Source organism: Anas acuta, chromosome 1 (genome assembly GCF_963932015.1).
Source record: "Anas acuta chromosome 1, bAnaAcu1.1, whole genome shotgun sequence".
NCBI lineage: Eukaryota > Metazoa > Chordata > Aves > Anseriformes > Anatidae > Anas > Anas acuta.
The window spans coordinates 142059787-142082349 of NC_088979.1; the positions used below are offsets into that span (position 1 = coordinate 142059787).

The 22563-nt window shown below is 46.5% G+C and overlaps 2 protein-coding genes across 9 annotated transcripts in view; both read right to left on the reverse strand.

Moving 5' to 3' along the window:
- OVCH1 (ovochymase 1) overlaps positions 1 to 4996 on the reverse strand; it is a 37884-nt gene extending 32888 nt beyond the window's left edge. For 6 of the 7 annotated variants that reach the window (XM_068661756.1, XM_068661796.1, XM_068661780.1 and 3 more), the window contains exons 1-4: positions 4871 to 4996; positions 3338 to 3454; positions 2294 to 2412; positions 1494 to 1591 (exon numbers count right to left, since the gene is read on the reverse strand). In XM_068661756.1, coding sequence (XP_068517857.1) covers positions 1494 to 1591; positions 2294 to 2412; positions 3338 to 3454; positions 4871 to 4922 — 386 coding nt within the window. In that variant the 5' untranslated portion in view covers positions 4923 to 4996. The remainder of the gene's footprint in view (positions 1 to 1493; positions 1592 to 2293; positions 2413 to 3337; positions 3455 to 4870) is intronic. The other variant, XM_068661764.1, reaches the window with a different exon arrangement.
- A 1684-nt stretch (positions 4997 to 6680) lies between these two features.
- TMTC1 (transmembrane O-mannosyltransferase targeting cadherins 1) overlaps positions 6681 to 22563 on the reverse strand; it is a 147647-nt gene continuing 131764 nt past the window's right edge. For both annotated transcript variants that reach the window (XM_068661808.1, XM_068661816.1), the window contains exons 14-20: positions 17506 to 17608; positions 14304 to 14439; positions 13724 to 13868; positions 13295 to 13432; positions 13064 to 13186; positions 12036 to 12113; positions 6681 to 11282 (exon numbers count right to left, since the gene is read on the reverse strand). In XM_068661808.1, coding sequence (XP_068517909.1) covers positions 11142 to 11282; positions 12036 to 12113; positions 13064 to 13186; positions 13295 to 13432; positions 13724 to 13868; positions 14304 to 14439; positions 17506 to 17608 — 864 coding nt within the window. In that variant the 3' untranslated portion in view covers positions 6681 to 11141. The remainder of the gene's footprint in view (positions 11283 to 12035; positions 12114 to 13063; positions 13187 to 13294; positions 13433 to 13723; positions 13869 to 14303; positions 14440 to 17505; positions 17609 to 22563) is intronic.

Here is a 22563-nt window from a genome sequence, read left to right on the forward strand (position 1 = left end):
CTCAGTGCTCAGACAAGAGCTTTGAAGCCTATTTATTCCTGATTTATAGTAGTTTTGTGGGTTTTTTGAACCACCTGCCCTCAATCTCCTCTACAATCTCCATGGCATTACAGCCCTTCATGAAAGTCTGACTGCTGTGAATTACACTGTGCTATTTCAGCCACGCAGCCCTCAGAGGTGGCAAATCCAGGCAGCCTGGCAGGTACACACATTAAAGCTGCCCGCCTTCAAGTGGAGCACCAAGCCTTCAGAATCAAAGCATTGGGGGAATTAAGGGGTGGAGGTGTTCAGTGCAAGCCTTTGCTTCAGTGTTCTCCAGTAAATTAAGATATACCTATATTTTCACCTAGGAAAGCCCTTCCTCTCATTTTCTAATTACTTCTAGACATAAGTAAGCTGAGCTGTGTCAGTAGGTTCGTTAATTTCCAGGGACTGTTTGCTGAAACTGGAAAGTTGCTGCATTTCCCAGCAATTTCTGGCACCCAGAACTGCCTGGCAGTGCAAATCCCACAGTAGATGGGAACACAGGAACAGCATTAGCAGCATAACTGTTGAGAGTAGAAGCACCAGCTAGTTTCTCACCGCATAAAGGAGCAAGCCGGTATCTTGTTATCAAGGTTAATCTTGCCCATTAAAATTTTTATACCACAGCAACTTTGTCATCATTCAACATCAGTCCTCAGAAGTGATGCTAAAGTTCAGTAAAAAACAGATGTGAAACTGACTGGCCTGCCACTGCAGTATAATGGATTGTAAAAGGGCTGGCAAAGGTGTCACCTATCATTGTCCCTGCCCATTAAGAGGTCTTTAGCATGACCTGTAAAGTTGGTCTTGCATTAGAAGTACAGAAGCCAGTGACTGCTATGAGAAGCAGGACAGATGCCGGAGCTGCTTTTACCAGGAAGCTTTACACTGCTTCTCCTTCTATCTCAGAAATGCTTCTCTGGGTGCCTGCTCAGGCCAGCAGAGTCTTTTAGAGACAGAGCTCTTAAAATCATCAATACAGGCATTTAAAAGGAATCGTGGTGGCACAGATCTCCCATGCCCTGGTAGCAGTGGGTATTACTCTGGCCCAGTAAGGTCACTCTGACACTGTGCTGTGGTGACACACATGGGACTCACATCACTAAAGCCTTTTGGCTACTCTGTTTTTTCCCACCCAAATATATAGTATTTGCACTTCAACAGGACACCTGAATTTGGGTTGCAGACTCCCTGTGCTGGAGAGCCCTCTCCTCATGCTCTGGGGACAAGCATGCCCCAACAGGGGCAAGCAGAGTGCTGGGGGTTTGCACAACTCACTCACAGGCCCATGGCCCCATAGTGACACCTCCCACGGAGCTGTGGCAGAGCACTGGTCCCTCTCAGCCCCACAGGTGTCTCTTCTGCCCTCCCTGAACAGCAGGCCCCACCCCTGGGCCCAGGATCCCCCTCACTGTCACAACAGGAGCCCAAGTTGTGAGGCATTTCAGGAGTGAGTACAGGGGACTTACTGCTCCAGGTTGACCACGCAGTGAGCAGCGGTAATAACCACGTCTTCTCGGACCAGACTGCCACCACAGATATGGAAACGGCCCAGTTTCAGGGACACCTTCAAAGAAAGGGTCAGATATGTTTCAGATGAGGTGACTCCTGTTTCTTACCAAAATGAGACCAAAGATCATACCAGAGAAGTCACTTCCAAGTGGCTGCTGACCCTAGGCCTTCAGCCCCAGCAGTATTTGAGAGGAACAAAACCCTGGAACACCCCAAGAGAGAAGATGGGCCAGAGGTCCTACTCTTTATTACTGCTGCAAGAGCATCCCCAGAGCTTGACACTAGCCAGGGATCCAGAGGCATCCACCTGATTGCAGCACACTGCTCTATGCTCCTAAAGGACCTTACTACCCTTCACACTACCACCCAAAACTCAAAGCTGCTGTATGTGTAGGGACTGGTTTTTGGGAAGAGGGAGGTGATAAACACTGACTTTCCTGTGTAACAGGGCACCAGAAAAGTATCTGTTCATCCTGCCTGCCTCTGCAAAGCCTGTACCACACAACCCATCAGACCCACAAAAGCTCTGCAGATGCATCAGCTCACACCAGCCAGAGATCTTTTCTTAACCATTAGATCAGCTCATTCTTCCCCACTTCTAGAGGCAAACAGCCTGAAAAAGCAGGCAAGAGGGATTTTTTTTTAGTGCAGCTTCCACTCCTGAGCAAAGTGTTCAATGACTTGAGGAGGAAAGAAAGCTTACTCCAGCTTCTCCTCCCCCTTCCCCATGAAGGAGGGAACACATTGCCACTCAGACCTGCCAGGGCTGTCCCCCAGGCACTGACTCTCTTCCTCCAACAATCCGAGAGAAGAACCCCAGTGGCAGAACATCCTCCGGGCTCTCCAGATCAATGGGACGAAGTCCACATTTCAGACCTGCAGTGAGGACAGAAACAAGAGTGCTTTGCAGTGAGGCAGCCCCCACAAGCTCAATTGCATCACCTCAAATGCTTCTGGCAGGTGGGGAATTAATGGGACAAATGCCAGGTGTCACGGTTTTTCTGACTCCAGCCTGTGCTTCAAGCTGAAGGCAATTTTATGGAGGTAAATGAAAAGACACAACCTGCATTTCTTGATGAGAAGCTGATGTGTGCAAAGCTCAGGTATCCTGTGAGGTGCTTTCACAATGTGTGTGCACAGTCATAAAAGAGCAAATTTAGATTTCATCCAGTAGTCTAGTTATGCTTAACAAAATGCAATTGGGACTTAAAAAAAAAAAAAAGCAACAAGTGCAACAGATTATAATGATGCTGCCTGAGTTTATTCAAAGCTGATTATTTCAAAGCTTCCATATCTAAGCAGTGCCCTGCAGCGCTTAACCAGAGCAACTAAAGTCATCGTGAAAGATCTCATCTCTGAATCGAGCTGGCCCAGCGCTCAGTCTTGGCTTCTGCCCGAAACACATTGCAAGGAGACAAAGCTTTCTCACGTTGCTTTTGGCACCAATTGCGCCTTAGAAATGTGGACAAGGAGCCTAGGGAAAGTTTGACTTAGAGCTGAGGCCAGCCAAGGGGTGGCTGGGTCTGATTAAGTTTTAGATGCTTCATTGAGCTGTGCAGTTGGAGATAGATGTGTGGCAATCCCTTATGGTTCCTGGGAAGGAAGCATAAAGGGAAAAAAAAAAACAGCACTCCTCACCCAGCTGGGTGTAATGTGCATGCTGCCCAGCCCACCGGCTGGGTGGAGGAGGTTGGGGAGCACTCCTCCCATGCAGAACATGGTCATCACAGCACAGGTCACACCTGAGGGGCCACTACAGAGCACTTAGGGCACAAAGAGAAGGAACTGACTGTGTTTGTACCTGAGGTCTGCTGCTGCAGGCCGAGTGGTTTTGGAAGAGGGATAGCTTCAGGCTTCTGGCTCCTTTGCTGAGGAGGGGATGGCAGCTCTTCCTCCACACCCTTCACCTGGCCTGTGTCTGCACCACCCAAAAATCATGCTATTGACCTCTCCTGTCCCATGTGTTTCTTGTGGTAACAAGCCAATAGGAGGGGTCCCCTGCCCCTCCCAGGCCAGGATACAAGTTCCTTTCTCAGCCATTCAAACATAAACAACACAGTGCTCATAGTTTGGGAGGTATTTGCATCATGTTTGCCCTGGCAAGAGCCTGGAGTAACTCCCTGGAGTCACCAGCAGACTGGGCCTAGATCCAGAATGCTACTACCCACCACAGCACCACCCCTCCAGCCCTCCCTTTTGCTTTGACCATGTGTAATCTTGAAGGCTCCTTGCTTTACCTTCTCACCACAGGCACTAGAGAGCCCCCCAGGCTCTCACACCACCCTGTAAGAGTGACAGTGAACCAAGGGGCCCATGTCTTTTTCCTCTGCCCACACGACCACCTCAGCAGCACCGTGAGGCTGTGGAGATCCTCACACAACTCCTGCTGTATCACGGCTCTGCAGGGGCTTGGAGCTCCTTGCTGCTGCATGCCACCCAGCCTCTCTCCCCCTGCCTTTTTATACAACATTTTACCGTATTCCCATGTCACTTCCCAGCCTCCACAGTTGGCCTCAGAGCATTTATTACCAGAGAAAGCTCAGTCACAAAATCAGATACAATTTTCTAAGCCATTGACCTGGACCAAGCTCTCCCTAGCCCCTGCTGCTGACTGGCTTTCCCAACAAGAGACTGTGGTGATTATTGCTATAGCAGCAAGACTACTGCTGAAGTAGAAAATAATAGACTTTATCAGGGAGGTAAATGATGGAGAAAACACTGTTCTCTTGGATCGGGGTGGGGGGGAAATAAACAACATTAGCAACAGAAGGACCAGCATCATACTGGACCAGGATGGGAGGAACAGCAGTTAGCTCATTTTCCTATTCCTGCTCCAGCTGGGCAGACCTTTTCAGCACTAGCTTCATTACCAGGAGCAAATTACTTGAAGATCACCATTTTTCTGCCCAACACGACCCCCTTCGCAGCCTGCCCTGTGCTTATTTTCCCCCTCTTACCTAAAAGCATTCCTGAAATAGTTTTTATAAGTGGGAGGAGACAAGGAGATATAGATATCCATGAGGACACCTAAGAAGGGTTTGAGAACATGCTGCTGTTTAGTGCTCTCCCAGACACTTCTCCAACCAGACTGCCCCAGGGCCACCAGTTAGCCATGGCAGTTAGCCACCCCCTAGATGTAGAGGGTAAGAAAGCCTTCCAGTCCCAGCAGTCCAGAGGTGAGCACACCAAGCCCCAGGGATGGCTTATGAAAACTAACTGGGTACATTCACTTTTTTTGGTACAGAAGCACGTCACACCAGGGCTCACTGCTCTAGCCCCACACTGTGGCAGACCCCCAGAAACCCCTGTCCCCCAGCCCACTCATGGGACTCACCACACTGAACAAGAGACACCACCAGCAGCAAAAGGAGCCCTGTTGCCACCATGGCCCAGGGAAGTGTCTGATGCCAGGGCCTTGAGCCCAGGCTTTGCTCTACCACACACACCACACAACCAGCTCTTCCCCTCCCCAAATTAACAAGCCCCTTTAATAGCTGAGGGGGCCAATCAGTTTTGCCAGGTGAGGCTGCAATCCAGGTGGGTTTGGAGGCTCTCCAGCTATGTCTCACTGGAGGTCACCAGCTCTCTGGGCTCTCCTGTTTGTGGTGGGCCACCAGGGACAGTGTCAGGGCCCAACATCTCCCTCACCATCATCACGGGCCCTGGAGTTGCCTCAGCCCTTGCAGTTTGAAGCAAGTCTCTCTTGGTTTTGCAGGGGATGGTTGGTGCAGGCAAGAGTGATGCAGCCAGGATCCTCACCCCATGGGCTCCTTGCCCAGGCTGGACAGGAGCTGTGGGACTGAGAAGAGCAGTGTGGGGTGTCAGGAGATGTGGGGCTGATGGCTGTGTTTGTAAGCCATGGAGGTATGTTTGCATCTCCTAACCCAGAGGGCATCAAGAGAGCTGTCTGAAACATCCAGCAGCTTCTAGTCATTGGGGCTTACAGAGAGGCTTCAGGCAGCTGCCCTGAGTATGAAACCTGATCTTTTTTACAGGGAGGACCGCTATCGACATGCTGTGAGAGCAAACAGGGCACAGAGCTGCCTTTTATTCTTGGGCCAGGAACTGCAGAGCCCCAGGGTGCTGCAGTGCCTCCAGGCATGCAGGGCCCCAGGGTCACCCACAGCAGTATTTTTGGCAGTATCTTAGGTGTCTCCAGCCCATCACAGGAGCTGCTGAACAGTCTGGGGGCTGCACGGCCCTGCCTGCCCCCCTGCAGGCCAGCGGGCAGCTGGAGCCTCCCTTCCTCGGGTGATAAAAGTGATGGCCAACTATTTCTGCAAGCAGCAGAGGGAGATGTTACCACCGTGCTGTATTCCTTGTTCTTTTGGAGAGAGACAATCCACACGCTGCTCCACAGGGGAGGATCAGGGCTATGAGCTGGTACATCTCATTTCTGCAGCGTAACAAGCATCCACCTGAACAAAGGAGAACCTGGGCAGCGGGGCACTGGGTAGCAAGCTCCGTTATAAAATCCTGCACTGCCTGGATGTGGGAGAACCCCGGGGCGTACAGGCTGTCTTCAAAGTGAGCGAGCAATTCCCCTTCATGCTACAGAGGGCTTTGCACACACCAGGATGTCAGGAAACACTATGCCTTGTGGTCAGGGCTTTCAATTTTCTTCCTGGTCCATTTCCGACAGATGTGTTCATCAACATCATGTATCCCCTGAGAGAACCCAAGCCCTGGGGAAGCATGCAGGAGCACCTGGGGACATCTGCCAGGAAAAGGGGAATTAGAACAAAATGAGTTTCTTCATCCTTTCTGTTCTTTTTTTCCTCTTTACAGTCTACAGGCTTAACTTTGTTTGATACACTTCCAACAGATGTATAAAGCCCAACACGGGCAGCATAACAAGTCCAAATCATCAAGACAATGTGCAAGCATCAGCCCTCATCTTTTCCCATGTTCAGGCTCCAAAAAATGCTTACTCTAATAATTTTATATGGCCAGACTCAAGTACATGTGCTGTATAGTTGGTCCTATGTGAGCAATCAGCTGGACTCCTTGAGGAGTAAAATGTAAGGCAACAGGAATAAGAGTAAGAAACTTGGGCCTTTCCGCCTCCAGAGGAACTTATTCATGGCTGGTCCTAAGGAACAGACTGACCTCACAGCCAACAGAATAAAACCAGACACGCCACATACTTTTCTTACTTTTTATATAAAATAGACATTTACATACATTTTCTTTCGCAAAGACTTCAAGCATAACTCCTTTATGTGAAATCTAGCCATAAATCCCACAGTGAAAAAAGCAAAGACTTTGCAAATTCCTGTACCACTGACACACATCCAGCTGCTGCTAAGTGTGAATTTATTTTTAAAAGATTTGTAATCCATGGGCTGTTTTCTTAATTTTTAAAAAGATATGCACAACTGATTTAAAAAATTAGATACAGAAATAAGAACCATATGAACAACAGCCAATGCAAACAACTCCCACATGATAGGAACACGCGGCGTGACATCCACTTCAGGCAGAGATTTCTACAGTAATACAGTTGTGGAAGCCGTAACTTTTACAGAGGATACCACAGGGGGTATTTTCCAGAAGAAAAATTTCAGCAAGTCAGTACAAACATGGCAATGAGCTTTTGCACAAAGTTATTGAGATTATCTGAAGCAACTTTGCCACACTGAAACACTAGTGAATGCCAAGCACATTTGCCTTTTTTTCTTTTTTTTTTCCCTTTTTTGTTTTTTTATTTTTATTTTTTTTATACGTATATATATAGTTTTGCTGCTGCTGGGTTTAAATGTACATGAAAACAAAAATGGTGCATTTTGAAATTGCTGCATGAGACTGAAAGTTGGTGGGGAAAAAAAAACTTGTAAGAGCTATTTTTTTCCCAAAGATTGTACATAATTTCAATACATGAAAAATTGAAATTGAGCACTTGGTCAATTTAATGCACATACAGTTTTAGGAGACTTAAGCGCATACGAATTGTTTCGCTGGTCTGGAGGACAGATGGGGCAAAAAATCATATATTCTAAATGGCCTAATCATTAAAATTGGAATGACAATTACCTTCCTTAACCAGATATTGTATACCATCTTTGCCCTGATTTCCATAACTTTTGAGAGCTTGAGATGTGTTTTTAAACAGTTTAAATGGTGTCCAGTCTCCCCTGCAAGTTAGGCTCTTTATTTTGCATTTTTTGTCTTAAGATTTCTTACACCCACGTGCATGCTCACACACCCCGTCCTCGCTGAGACCTCTGGAGTGAAGGTCATTTCCAGTGCTGCATTCACTTACTGTTTGGCCAAGACAAGTTGCCTGTACATTTTTAGGAAAATCTAGTCCAAGCAGTCTATGACAGATAGAAAATACACCCAACCCCACCCCGCATCATTTATCCTGAGGGATGGAAAAGGAATGGAAGAAAAGAATGCTGGACCTTCAATAAGCAATAAAATCAAACAAAATCCATCAGCTGAAAATGTTATTCATGGGGAAAGGAAAAAGCAACACAATTACTATGTTTTTCATTTAGGATTAAAATGCACAGTGAGTACACAGGAGCCCTGTCTAACCAATTCTGAGTTAATTCTCCACTTTAATATTGGTGAGCATTGAAGTTTAGCCAATGCAACTTACGCAAAGAATGAACTCTCCTCCACTATGTAGAGCTTCAGCCATTTATTAATTTGTAATCTTTGCTAACCATGCAGTGCAGTTGGCAGAAAACAATGTATTTATAATTGATTATTTTATGAGCCACGCAATGCTAGAGGAAGAGGATATTCCCTATGATTAATTTGGATAATATCCAGTTTATCACAAGGTAAGTTGCTCTATTTATCTTTCACAATAGCATTCCCTTTTGGTGGAGGTAACCCATTTCATGTTACATTCCATTGCTCTGCTTTACCTACAATAAATCTTTCACAAGATTAATGTCCTGAACAAACACAGCATTTTAGCACAGAAACCAATGAGACAGGGAGTCAGATCAAAACTTCACAAAGGTTTAACTGCTTTGGTAGCTCATGGCCTGCATCATTCTCCAAATATTCTGCCAACTTACAGACCATCATCCTGCATAGATGGGGTATAAAGTGCCGGTTCAGGAACACAGGGTTCATTAATGAGTGCTCCTCTCTGCATAACTACCATAAACCCAGCTCAGAAATGTGGAGAGTCAGCCTTTCATCATATAAACATAACCCAGTTCAGCTGGGATTATCCTACGTGGATACGATACCAGCCTATTTCAGGAGCGTGGATGAATATATGACGTCTTCCAACCAAACTACGTCCCTCACTGGAAGGTTGGTATCATCTTTCTACATTCTGCAAGTAAGACAGCATTACAAAAATGGTAATCCTTTCCCAGGATCTGGGAGGGGGCACCCAAAGCTTGACCATACACACGTGCCAGGTTTCGGAGGCCAAGACGGTTTTGATCAGATTCTAGGACAAGAATGAGACCGTCATTTGTACCAGGTCTCTCGGGAAAGACAAACGAAGCTTTAAGCCAAAGTTAAAAACACAAAACCAAGTCACCCCCCTCACAAAGCATTGCTATAAAAAATACAACTTCTTTTATAGTTGAAAAAATATGTGTCATCGGCCACAATTTCAAGCCACACTGCCGTGTGGCTTGTAGAATATATAGTATTTATTTAATATATCTTTATGAGACGAACTTTATAGCTGATATACTTTTTAAATGAGACGTTATCTCCCCTAACCACACAGCATCCCACAGGGACCCCGTCTCCTCCTGGCCAGTCCGGCAGTGTCTGGGCTGTGCAAAGCTACTCCGTGCAAGGTGCCCCGTGGAGCACGTGCACTGGGAACCTGCAGAAATGTTGGGTCAGTAAGCCTATGGCTTTAAAAGTTGTGCAACAGGACAAGAGCTGCTGATCCAGCCCCAAGCCCTCAAACCTACCCTCAGCCTCCAAAAGGAAAGTAGGCAGCTGAACAGAGAAGGGAAAATCCACCAGGAAAAGAACTGCCTGGGACCCAGCTGCTCCCTTGGCATTAACGAAGCTGGTTTGAAGGGAAGAGCCCAGAAATTTGTCAGCACCTTCCCCCACCGAAGGTCTCTCCCTCCCACAAACCTGAGAAGCCAGCCTCTGCCCAGCTGCAGACACTGGCTGATCTCTTGAGCCTTGGCCTTACGTGGATGGAGGGACTGGTACCTCATAAGTCCAGCCTCCCCATGGCTCCAGCTGGCACTCAGACTCTGGCTGAGCAGATGCCTTTGCCAGTCTGGCCTCCCTCTCAGCACCAAACACAGCTGCTGTGTGTCAAAAATTTGACCACCAGCAGCAGCAAGACACCAGGCTTTTTAAATGAAGCAGCCATTTGCTTTAGAAATAGCATCGGGGGAACCTTCGTGCTGCTGCACTCTTCTTACTTCAAAAATGCAAGTCCCAGTGGCCAGCCATGTGGCCAGCTGCGAATGACACTGCCCAATTTGTATAAACCAGAGACAATATATTAATTATTTGACTATAAGTTAAATAAATAAAGCTCAAAAATAAAAGCCCCACTTCTGCAGAGAACTTGTTTTCCCACTTTGGTTTTTAAAAAAATACAGATTTATGACTGATCAGCTAGAGCTCATTTTCTGTATCTTTTGTGGGAGGGGGTGAGAACACTTTGACAAAGTGTTTTGTCAGTGTTATCACCATAATGAGTGGGCTTGGTCCCTGCACACCCATAAAAAAACCTCCTTAGTACCTTCCCAGCCTACCAAATCATCCCTAATCTCTCTGTAGCTTTAAATTACCTCCTACACCAATCAGATTAGATGGTTTTTGTCTTGTTTTGTTTTTACTGGAGACTGGACAGGAAGACAAGTAATCCTAGAGTTTCCCACTGCCTTTAGATACTTTCATTTTTTTCAGAGTAATAATTATTTGGCCTGCAGGGAGAGAGAAAAGGGTAAAGCTATATGATTTTTGACAATATTCATATCATGAACCGGAATTATTACAAAATGACTATCTTATGAGTAAAACATTCAGCTGAGGTTTTCGCTCAAAGGATCTTTTGTCCTACTTGTACAATTATCCTGTTAGGGTGATATTCAGATACTATTTTCCCTTTCTTTAGAATCATTTTCAAATCACATTTAGAGCCGTATGAATGGCCACCTTTTCCTCACCATCAACCCCTTAAAACCTTTTTATGTGACCATTAGGACAATCTTTCCTGGCTCAGATGGATCTGGCAACACTTGCAATGAAGCCCATCAGTGGTACTTTCTGTGGACAAGGTGAGACTGTTTGAGTAACAGGAGACGCTACTTCACCCCGCTGCAATGAATGAGTGCTTTGTCTCCATGGCTTCCCCAGTGATAACCGTGATATTGGAGTTTTATGTCCCACCCACACTCCTGGTGTGATTAAAATGGGTTCAGCCTAAACATAAATCTTGAATAACGGAAGGTTTTCATTTGTTCTCCAGCACGTCCCGCAGGAACTGAGTGCCTCCTGTAACTTTGGTCAAACAAGCATGCATTCACAATTTGCCTTCCATAATTCTGAGTCCTGTCAAAGTTCCTTCAGCATCACTTCAAGCAATAGGCTTCCACCGCATTCTTCTCCAAGGAGCACGAGTTTCCTTCCACTGGTGTGACTGAATGCTATGTCTGATCTTTCTCCTGGACTTCCTGAAACCGTTTCTCTAAGCGATCCAATTTGGCCAGATTCTCCTTCAGCAACTTGCTGTTTGGAACCAGCTGCAAAGCTGTCTCATAGTAGGCACGGGCAGTGATGTAGTTTCCCTACAAAGAAAATGAGTGATAGATCTCATTTTACATTCCCTGACATCAAAAGTTCATTGCTTGGCAGTGGTGAAGACCATACTATGAAGGGAAAAAACGTCTGTAAAACCTGACATTATTAAATAATGAGAATACTTCTTTATTATGAAATGGGTCACCAAGTACTGCTAGTGTAAACTCGAACCAACACATATGGCACAAAGTAGATTTACATTTTTCTATTATGTTGTATCAGAAGAGTTAATTTTACTCAGAAACAGGAAACCTTGAGGAAGTCACACAATGTGACTCCTTAGAACCCAAATCATAATGATATCCTAAAGTATTCAAAGAGGTAAGAAGCCACAGGGCTACCCATCTATTTCCATAATTTTATGCCAGCATTCTGCATTAGACATCTTTATTAAATTTATTAGGTAGAAAGGAATTTTAAAGGTTGACTCACAGTGACATTTTTCTAAGGCAGGTCGACAATTCATGTAGGAAAACTTTAGAGATGGGCAGGTTGTTCCTTGTAGCCTGCCCTCTTAAAAATATGGGATTTACATTACATATTCCCAAGCAACCTGGATGGAAAAATTTATCTGGAGTGGAATAGACTTTCCTCCTTTTTGAATAAAATATGCTGGGGACTCTTACTGGTCATAAACCTGACCAGAGCTGCCCTCTTGGCAGTCTGAAGCAAGTTTAGCTTGCTGTCCAAAGTAGCAGTCTCGGTAGCTGACAGCTTAAGGAAACACAATGTTGTCATACCTTGATGTGCTCAATGCCTCCCATATTCATCCAGGCCTGCGCTTGGTCTGGGTTGAGCTCCACCGCCCGTTTATAGCTCTACATAAATACGAAACGTTTTTAGGTTAAGAGTCTCGGTCTACAAACAAAACCAGTTTCTAAAACCAGAAACTAAGTTTCCTCTCCCTCTAAATCCCTTTAAAATATCATCAAATTCTTCTCATACACAGCACACACGCTAAATTGCAGCGTCTTTGCAGTAGAGGTGACAGAACTTACTGCTCCACTGTGGAGCTCATCTCATGGGTTCTCCCTGCCCACACAGCTGCATGAGGAGCCACACCAACCACTGTGACCCTATCCTTGCTGCCCTGCACCACTGGGGTCTGCTGCTCATCCAGGTCATTTCCCTGGGCAGGTGTCTGCCACCACAAGCCATGTCTGGGCTGTGGTGCTCCTTATCCTCGAGGCTTTAATTTGGAGTAATAGAGATCTCTAGGGATATTGAGAATAGTCAGGTCTGTCCCAATAACATAATTTTCTGTGCTATTATTAAGTGCTAACATAATTTCTGAGCTGTCAAGCCTCTTGCTCCACAGGATAAGCCCATGTGCCAGCACTTAGTTAATAAGGTGAGATATAATGACATGGTGTGTGCTTTCAGCTGAGCCGTCCTGGAGTTGGCCATTGCCAGTGAGAGGGGCTGAGGCAGGATGGACCAAGGGTCTGGTCAGTGCAACAAGACCTAGGCTCTTCCATAGTCCAACCATGACCCCATAGTTAACCTCTCAGAGCAGGGAGCTCTATTTCCACACTTGAGTAAAAAAAGGTCTATTTGTGAAAGGTAGAAAGCAGTCCTCTACTGAGGAAAAAAAATGCAGCTAACTCTGGCAAAGTTGGTTGCTCCATAGCTTTAGCTGTATTATTGATGAACAGATGAGCTCCCAAAGCCAACAGGCAGGGTGTGCACACCATGGACTATTAGATGCATTGAGTTCATTTTATCTTTTAACCTCTAAAACTATCCATAGGGCTCAACGCAGTCATACCTCAAAAGCCTCGTCAAGGCGATTCTGTTCTCTTAGCTGGTTTCCTTTAGTGAAGAAGAGTTCTGATAAGATTTTTGGATCCTTTGGTTTTAGCTGAAGAGCTTTATCTATAGCTTCAAGTGCCTGTGAAAAAGCAAGAGGTCATTGTATCGCTGTATTCTGCACCTTCGCCGTCTCTCCACCCCTCTGCATGTGAGCCCTCTGGACGAGGACGCCCCGCGACCACAGTACCTTAGCATAGTGCTCCTGCTTGCTGAAGATGGCTGACAGAAGGCGGTAGCACTCCAGACACTGCACATCTTCGCTGAGTATATGGTTTGTCATCTTTTCAGCCTCCTTCGTGCGCCCCATCATTGCTAAAACCTGGGCCTATGGGGTCGTATTATAAAGGTTATGATTTTAAAAAGCTCAGCCCTCTGGTATATTGGTGACAGGCTCCTGCTCTCTGACAAGGCAGGGGCTGCTGGTAAGAGCCAGCTGCTCAGACACAGGGTGTGAGGTTGGAGGGAGTGAAGGGGAAACAAGAAGGGTGGGAAAGACAGTCACTGGGTGGCTGGGGTGGAGGGAGAGCCAAGCTCTGAGCCTTGGAAGTGTTCACACTCACGTGGCCACCCTGCTCCACGGGTGGCCCTGGCTTGGATGCGCTCGTCCCACACTCACCAGAGCCAGTCGGATCTCTTTGTTTGAAGGCTGCAGTGATGCTGCTTCTCTGTAAACCTGCAAAGCTTCTTCATATCGCCCCGTGTTATAGTACAGAGCTCCCAGCGGGGACAGGATTTCAGCTTTCCGGGATACCTTCAGTGCCCTGAAATTGGGGAAGAAGAGAGATTTCCAGGTGATGTGGGAATCAGAGCATATGAGCAAGGTGTGGCTTGCACTGGGATGGAGTGTTACCGGTGCAGCACTCACAGAGCAGCTTTCAGCACAGTGGGAGTAGCACTACAAAGCTGAAAACCTTTTGATGTTGTTGTCAGAGCATCCCACATCCAAAAGCAGCAGCGTGCCCTGCCTGGGGGCTTGGGAATGGTCCAGAGAAGTCAACACTGCCTGAGTCAGTGCTTTCTTTCTAAGCATTCCCCAAAAAATAGCCAAGCAGAAGTAAATCTGATTTCAAGTGGATGGAGAAGGTGGGTGGGAAAACCCAAGCATGAAGCGGCGATAGATTTGGGTATCGCAGGCACTTTAGCACAGATGTGTGCAGGGACAAGGGAAATCTCTGCCTCCCACCTCAAATTCTTACCTCTTGTACCACGCTTCAGCCTCTTTGTTCTGCCCCAAGGAGCGGTGAAGCCTGCCCAGGTTTACCATGGCGACGTGGTGAGCTGGGCTCAGACGGATGGCCTGCCTGTAGTGGGACACAGCTCTCTCTGGAGCCCCTGGAGGACAAAAAGGCTGTTAAACCGGTGCCTCAGAAAAATCCTGTGGCAAATTCAGCATGAAGCAATGCTCTGGGTTTTCTATTAGCTGTTATCGGGAACCATTTTGAGAAAGAAATTTGGGAAGAAGAGGTGTTTCCAGGTGATGTCTGAGTCACAGCAGAAGAGCAAGGTGTGGCATGGAGCAGAGAAGCTCTGCACTGTGCATGGCACACTCACCCCACCGCAGTTTTATGGTGCTGGGGAAGGATGAGTGTGCCCCCAACAGCAACCCCTCTGTCCACCTGGGAGGGAGAGGACCACCCCAAAGTGCATGTCAGCACACAGCAGGGCTTGGGATGGCTGATAGGCAGAGGCACGGGAGTGTGAGCACAGATCGGGATGCCAAAAAGGAGGCTGGGGTGTGCAGGAATTATAGCTCTCACTGGTACAGCACTCACACAGCAGCTTTGAGCACAGCAGGAATAGCACTAAAAACCTGCTCAAGCCACTGAAGAACCTCTGATGCTGTTGTCAGAGCTCAGCCTTTCTAGAGATTAAGTGTAAGGAAAACTGCTGACGGGCTCCAATATTTGGAGAGAATCCTGAGAAACAGACTTTGCAGGGGTAGGTTTTAGCAAGTTGAGTACATTCAGCAGAAAAAGGCTCCTGACTGAACGCACCCCTCTATCGTGGTGCAGAGGGGATGTAACAATCCCTCTGCAGGCTGGGGTCATGTCCCACCTCCCAGGAGAGCATCCTTCTACCCTGGCCCACAACCCCATGAGAGCTGCAAATAGCTTCAGCCACTTCAAAGCAGAGAACATTCCCTGTACCTCTGCTGCTGGCCCTGCTCAGTCTGCGTGCACTGCACCAGTATCAGTTAATTCCCACCTTGGCGCGGTAAATCCAGCACCACAGTGCCTGGATGCCCATCCTGGAGCACGTAGGCACCGTCTCCGTGTTTCAGAGGAGCCATTGGGTGGCACTGCTTCCCTGTGAGAAACCCTCTGCCTGGGTAAGGTCCTGCGGACCATGACATCACCAAACACCACAACACGAGACTGTGCAAATGCCTGGGAAAGCCCATCAGAACTCGCCAGCGCCTCATATTTTTAGGAAATGCCAATGTTCAATCCGAATGGAAGAAAGGTGCCAGACCATTCATCCACCACCTTAAGTTCTAGTTCTAGCAGTATATTTTTCTTTACCTAAATAATGCCTTTCCTCAAGAGGGATCTTGCAGTGCTTTCCTCAGGCAGAGCCTGCTTACTACTAAATAAATTAATGGGGCACGGTTAAAAATCTCAACATTTCTGTAATGCAAATATTGTAATTTTAGCTACAGTGCTGGTTTAATTAGTTTGCACACTCTGTTTGCTGTTACTGCTGAGCAGATGGAAGTTTGGGAAAATCACAAGCACAAAACATGCCGAAACAAGCAGCTGGGCAAGCACCTAAGTCCTTAAGGTCAGCCAGTGCCACCCCTGTTCAACACGTAGGGGTAATACACGTCACTAAGGGAGGCACACTGAGTGTCTGTATTCACTGCCGAGTTACCTAGAGATCCAGCTCTCCAGAGCTGACACTTACTGGAGGCTCTTGCACAAAATCCTGCGAGTTATTTGGAGTGGTGCTTCACGGTGATCCCCCTGTGACCACCGGGGAAGAAGGCAGCCTGTGACAGACTCACTGCAAGCCAGTTCCTTTGTGCTGTGTCGTGTCTCCAAGAAGGTTAGTTATACATCAGGCCTTTAGTTTTGAAATTCAGTGTGGTGAGCTTTTTTTTTATTATTATTATTATTATTATTATTATTATTATTATTATTATTATTATTATTATTATTATTATTATTATTATTGTTTGCATGCAGGAGAGTGTAGTAACAAACAGGAAAAGTTAGGTTGGACTTTGGCAGGACACACAAGTGCAAAAAAGAAAGCACAATGCACTGCATTTGAACCAAAAATTTTGGTAGGAATAGAGTAGTTTATCTGGGTCAGGAAGCAGAGAGAAGTACAACACCAGAGTGAAATTACCGAGGAGTTTTTATTATTTGCACGTTTGAATTTTGCCAGGGCACAAACTCAGAATCTCAATTTCTGCTGTTAATACCACAACTTTTTTGAGTACAAATATTCATTTTGGCTTTCTGGTTATTTCACATTGGTAGTGCAGAGGAGTGGTGTCTGAGTGGCAGCTCAGAGTGAGGACAGCCAGCTGCACACCGCCAGACACCGCCTTTTGCCATCATCCTTGCTTCCCAAGCACCACTGGCGCCGGCCACAGTGTGAAAGGGGCAGAAAGGGCAGCAGCTACACACTTTAAGCCTATGATACTTCATCATTGAGTCACAGCTCTGTTCTGGAGAGACTTCAGAGAGCAGCTTGCTTTCCACTAGCTGTTTGTCAGTTCAGACTGGGACTTGCTTATAAAGCTGTCAGTAAAAGGTGGCAACTGCAGAGGCACTTTTTTTTCTGTTATATGGATGCCAGGAAGTGCCTGAGTCCACGGAAGTTGGATGGGAACCAGGAGCCCAGAAAAGAAAGGCTTTGTTTGTCATTATGGAGCTCCTGAGAAATCAATTCACCCCATAGTATCTTAGGTTTTGTTTTCACAGATGATTGCAATTTAAAAGCCATGTTTATTTTTATAGTAGTGGCACTCAACCTTTAGTCAAAGAGCTGCTTTGTCACCAAAGAGCTGCAAATGCTCCAAAGACCATAACGATCCATTTGTGTGCCTGGGGTTGTACTTGATGCTGCCGTGCCTTCCCGGAGAAACAGTAGGATTGTCAGGGTGCTGCCCAGCTCAAATTGAAGAGGACAACTGCCTGTGTGAATATGGTGAGAAACGCTGTAGGAAACATCCAGGCTGAATGCCACTGCTGCACACTAACCGCAGTGACTACAAATTTCAGCACACTGCTATCCCAGCAGAGCAGGGATATTTATTTCCCAGCTACAGGGGAGGCACTTCTACTGCTCTGGAAGCTTTTGACACTCTTTTAGACGTGTACTGCTGAATAAAACAAGCCAAAGCAAATAAGGCGGAGAGAGAAAATCCCCTGTCCCACAGTCACTTACCGGTATCAACCAAGAAAACCCCGTAGTTGTTATGCAGATCGGAGCTCTCGGGACAATTCTCTATGCCAGCCTTGTAGACCTCCTCTGCTTCCTTCAGCCGTTCCTTAAAACAGAAGGAGATGTCTTAGCCATGGCAGAAACGGTATCAGCACTGTTTGCTGGGTGCCTGCATTTTGTGGCAAGGCTCACTTTGGCACTGCTGGTGCCCTTCCTCCCTCGCCACATGGGGAGCTCAGGCCCCAGCTCGCCCCACCAAGCCTGGCCGTGGCCACTGGCTTCTTGGAAGCCAAAATTTTACCCCGTGGCATGGATGCGGTATATCTTGCTGCCTGGTACTCTGCAGCAATGCAGACAGCTCTCCCCCCCTACACTCGCAATTGGAAGTACCTGTGAAATACAAATATCAGCTGGGAAAGGTTGGGCGGTTTGTGTGCAGTGTCAGTGAGCTTCAGCTAGCACGCACCCAGCTGGGAAATGCACAGCGACAGGGGTCATGTTGGTTCTGCTAAGAATCTGTCATTTGGGAGCTGATATATTTTAATTTATTTGTTTAATGAGCATCTCGCTGGCTAACTTTCCCCCTCAGGAGCTCCGCTCTCCGTTCCCTGAGCAGCACGGAAAACACAAGGAATGAAAGCTCGGTGTGTGTGACAGCTGAGGGATGAGGAGCTTGCACAGGGCAATGAGGGAAACAGGAGGAGGACTGAGGGTGATGAAAGAGTGGGGAAAACCTGACAGTTTCAGATGAAAAACAGGTGTTGTCAATGTGTGAGATGGAGCTCACTGGGACTGATAGGACATGCCACTGCTCTGATTCTCAGATGCACCGAGCCCTTACATTTTGCAGAGATTTCAGTGAGGTTTGTAGGTGCTGCAAATTACAAAAAAATGCAGATTTTTTCTTTGGGAACATCCTGCCTATGGAAGTGTCCCACTGGCTGTGATCTGTCTAGCCTAAGCTATGGGCAGACAGGTCCTGAAACAAAAATAAGGTGTATTGTTTGGATCAAGTAGCCACTGAATAAGGTTTCCATTTCCCTCCAGCCAAACGGTAAATGCCAGCTGCCCATGTGCTCACTAGCATCAGTTACTGAGATTTTCCTCCCCCCTAAACTCAGAGCTTTGCTGTTGGGGTGTACAGGTGGAAGGAAGGTTGTTCACAATGGAAAGTAGCACAGTGCATGGGGGGTGCCAGTTAAGCTTCCAGAGGCAAAGGCGTTTTTTTTTTTCAGTTCTTCCCCTTGTGTGGAGCAGAGCAGCCCTATGGTAACAAACCCCACAGCCTCCTCCCAAAGCTCCCAGGCCAGATCAGCCATTTGGGTGCCTGCTGAGGAAAGCCTGGCACCCCCGAGGCAGAATTCACCGTGCTCAAGAGCTGAATCCATGCTGAAACAAGGTGGGGGTCCATTCACTCCCTGCCCCACCAACACTCCCTGTGACCGGCTCTGCCTGGCCATACGAAGCCGCCAAGGACAGCGTGTCCTCAGCTGCACGATCACATCTGGCTGTCAAGGCAGGCCCTGAGAAAACACTTTTTGGGGGGAGCCTGGGCCACGTCTTTGCGCAAAACAGAGCTGGTTCTGCTCTTCAGCCCAGCTGTGAACTCTCCTTTCCTCCCGTCATGCAAATCCCAGCGCGTGCTGGGCTTTCTCTGGATTTAAAGCGTGTACCTGACAGCAGCATGTGGTCTGTAGTTGTTTAAAAGCACGGGCTCCTTTCTCACCTCCTCTATCAGAACTGGAAAGCTGGAATTAATAGCTCTGGAAGACTATGGTTGATGAAAGCAAACGGTTTGTCATGGTTAAGTGCTTTCACATTTACATGAGAAAGGTCAGCCAGCAGAAAAGATAGGGTGTGATAAAACACAGAAACACATTTTTTAGAAGTGATTAAGTTTGGACATTTTGGATATATTTATGTGAATTTGACATCGTTATCCTGCAGGGTCAGGAAAAGTGGAGCGATTGTCAGAATTGACTAAAATGAAGAGCAACCTCTTAAGAAAGTACGTGCGTCAGACAGACATTAACAAGTATATTTGCAAGAATCTCTCTATTGATTTCTTTTCCACTCATTTTCTTTTTCAGCAGAGGAACACGGCTTTGTATGCATACACGTCAGTTGTCTTCATTTTGTTTAGCAATCATAAACCCGATCTTTAAGCAAGAAAGGGCTAGGTTCAACTGGATCAGCAGCAGTGCCCCATGTCAGAATATTCCCACTCACTGATACCAGCACTTTCAGCACTTTTGTCACGGTTGCATTGCACACGCGTTCGTAAAACTCTTTTTTGGCATCTAACACCCTGACCCTGCATGCCTCGGGCTCAGTGCAAAGTCTGGGATGACTCCTCCAACAAAGTGCTTGCATTAAGTGCAGTCAGAAATTGAGCAGGGTGGGCCCGTCTTCTGCTGCCAGAGCTTTCTCCCTCGCAGCCTCTCTTCTTAGGAGAAATGCTGTAAGTTCATCAAGGCTTGATTCTCATTAACACTTAATAACGCTGCTTCCAGACCTTCATGAAACATTCATCAAGCTCACAGAATTCAGAAGACTGGCTTAAAAAATGTATGAGATTTTTATGATATTAAGAAAATTATGCATGTGAGGATCTCTCAGTTAAACTCCAGGGTTTTTAAGTCTGTTTTTTTCTTTTTTTTCATGGCTTGGATTTTCAGTCTGGGTATGCCTGAGCAGGCTCGCTGCTGTAGCTAAGTGGGTTAAAAAGTTTCTTTTTCTCAGTGATATTCTTACCAAACAAAAAGAAAAAAAGAAAAAGAAAGAAAAAAAAGAAAAAAAAATGAAGAAAAAAAATAATTAAAAATATTGAATCCAGAAACCAGGGCCTGAAAAAAGCCACCAGGTAGCATGAGACAAGTGATAAAGCTGCAAGAGCTAGGAAGGTGCTGCTGCAGTGCCTCAGAGTAAACCCAGGGGAACCGCAGTTACAACAAGGGGCACAGCACTGGCAAGCAAAAACATTAAGCATTTGATTTCTGATGTTACCACCACTGAAACAATCACGGAAAACAACGATACCTTGAGACTGAGCTACGCTATCAAGCAGACCACAGTACGATGGAAAAGCATTTACAAAAGGCATAAAGAAGCCAAACTTTTATACACCGTGGAGGTGTTTTCTTTTTTTCCAGATGGGACGCTGACTTTAGAATCGTCTCGCAAGGAGATAAAAGGGCAATCACACTGAGTAGCAACCTAATCCCCTGGTGCACGAGAGTTGCCTCTTACAGTGTGCTTTATAGCTATGGCCAGAAGGGCACCATGAGCTGTATTTTAGACTCATAGCCCGTAAAGTTACTGGGGATCGTACTGAACAGGACTGGCCAAGGCAATCCTGATGCCCTGTCCCTGGAGGTGCTCAAGGCCAGGCTGGATGGGGCTTTGGGCAACCTGGTGTGGTGGGAGGTGTCCCTGCCCATGGCAGGGGGCTGGGACTGGATGGTCCATGCAGCCCGCTGTGGTAACTTCTTGCATATTGCCCGGCATCACAGATACCCAAACGGTTGTAAGACGAACTCTGAGCCACAATCAGAAGGAAAACCAGGTCTATAACTTTTACCCTACTTGGAAGCTATTGCTTGGACAAACAGGAAAACCCCAAACTGAAAAACAGAATCCTGTTTCTCCCTCCTGGCACATCTATCATCCTCTGAGCTCGAGATGCCAAGAATTTCTGCCGGTACCCCTCCAGAAAGCACACAGCATTAGGGTGGAATTCTGCAGCCCGCAGCCTCAGGCAGCAGCATTTGTAGGACACCTACCGAGGTCACAAGGATGGGTGTGTGAGGAGGAGGTGCACAATCAGGTAGGCATCTGCTGTGGCTGAACATGAGAAGGTGTTAAAAGCCTGCAGGAAATGGTTATTTTCTGAAGAAACTGTACAAACTATCTTTTCTTCCCTACCACTTACTCAAGTCACAGGAGGATGAACGATCTATACATAAAAGCAGATGAATTATTGCTGGACTTACTAACGGCATTGGCTTTGGGCAGAAGGCCTTGAGACTCTATAGTGGGTTTATTGCTCTGTTGATCTTACAACTGATGGTTCTAAATAATAATTTCAATTAATATTAAAACCAGGTATTACTGCAGACAACTAATTTCTTATAACTGCAGACAACTCTTCACTGATGGGCTTACTCAAAATACAATTTCCATTCAACAAAGTTCTCTCAATTCATATACTATATTTCTAGGTCCCTGCAGCCGATATTGGTAATATTCAAACATATAAAAGTTATATAAAGGGGAAAATAAATGTCACATCTTTCAGTAACCCATATATACCACGGGTGAATTTTGCAGTGTCTACATCATTGAAGAAGCCTAAACCAGAACAAGACCTTTGCTTATAGTTTTGCTGAAATATATCTACTTGTAGAGACAAGATTTAATTAACCAGACTAGTGGAAAATAGTGAAAGACGATATTCCTTTGCTATGTCTGTATTTGCATTTTGGCAGGCTTTTATTTAAGAAAGTTTTAGCACCCCATGCTATGGAACAGTTAAAATCTGAAATTCTGGGGACAGAAAAAAACGGTTTTCAAAAGCTTAGCAGACGCTTGCTGGGGTCGTGCAGGGGACCTCATCAAGCATCCATATAGGGCCAGAATGGGGCCGGTGGTTGTGGCTGCAGTCCACAGGAACAATGCCTGAAGCACAGCATCCCTCGTCTCTGGCATGCTTGGAGAAAAGCAGGGCATGGTGGTCTTGACGTGGCCACTCACGCTTCATGTCTTCTCCTGAACTCAAGAATTTTGTGCCTCAATTTCCCTTTTCTTCTGCGGAGACACTATTTCACCTCACAGGGACCTTCTAGAAATAAATTACCTCACTGCAGTGAGTGGCAAGCGCCCCAAGTAATGAGCATGTTAAAAAAAAAGCCCAAGAGGAAATGAGTAATCCCACCTCCAGAGCACATTCTGGGCCCAGTGCAGTAAATAAGGCCTGGGGGCACATATCCAACAATGAGGTTAAGTAAAATATCCAACAGCTGCTCATTAAGAGCAACATAAAGCAAGGGAGCCTCTCCACCC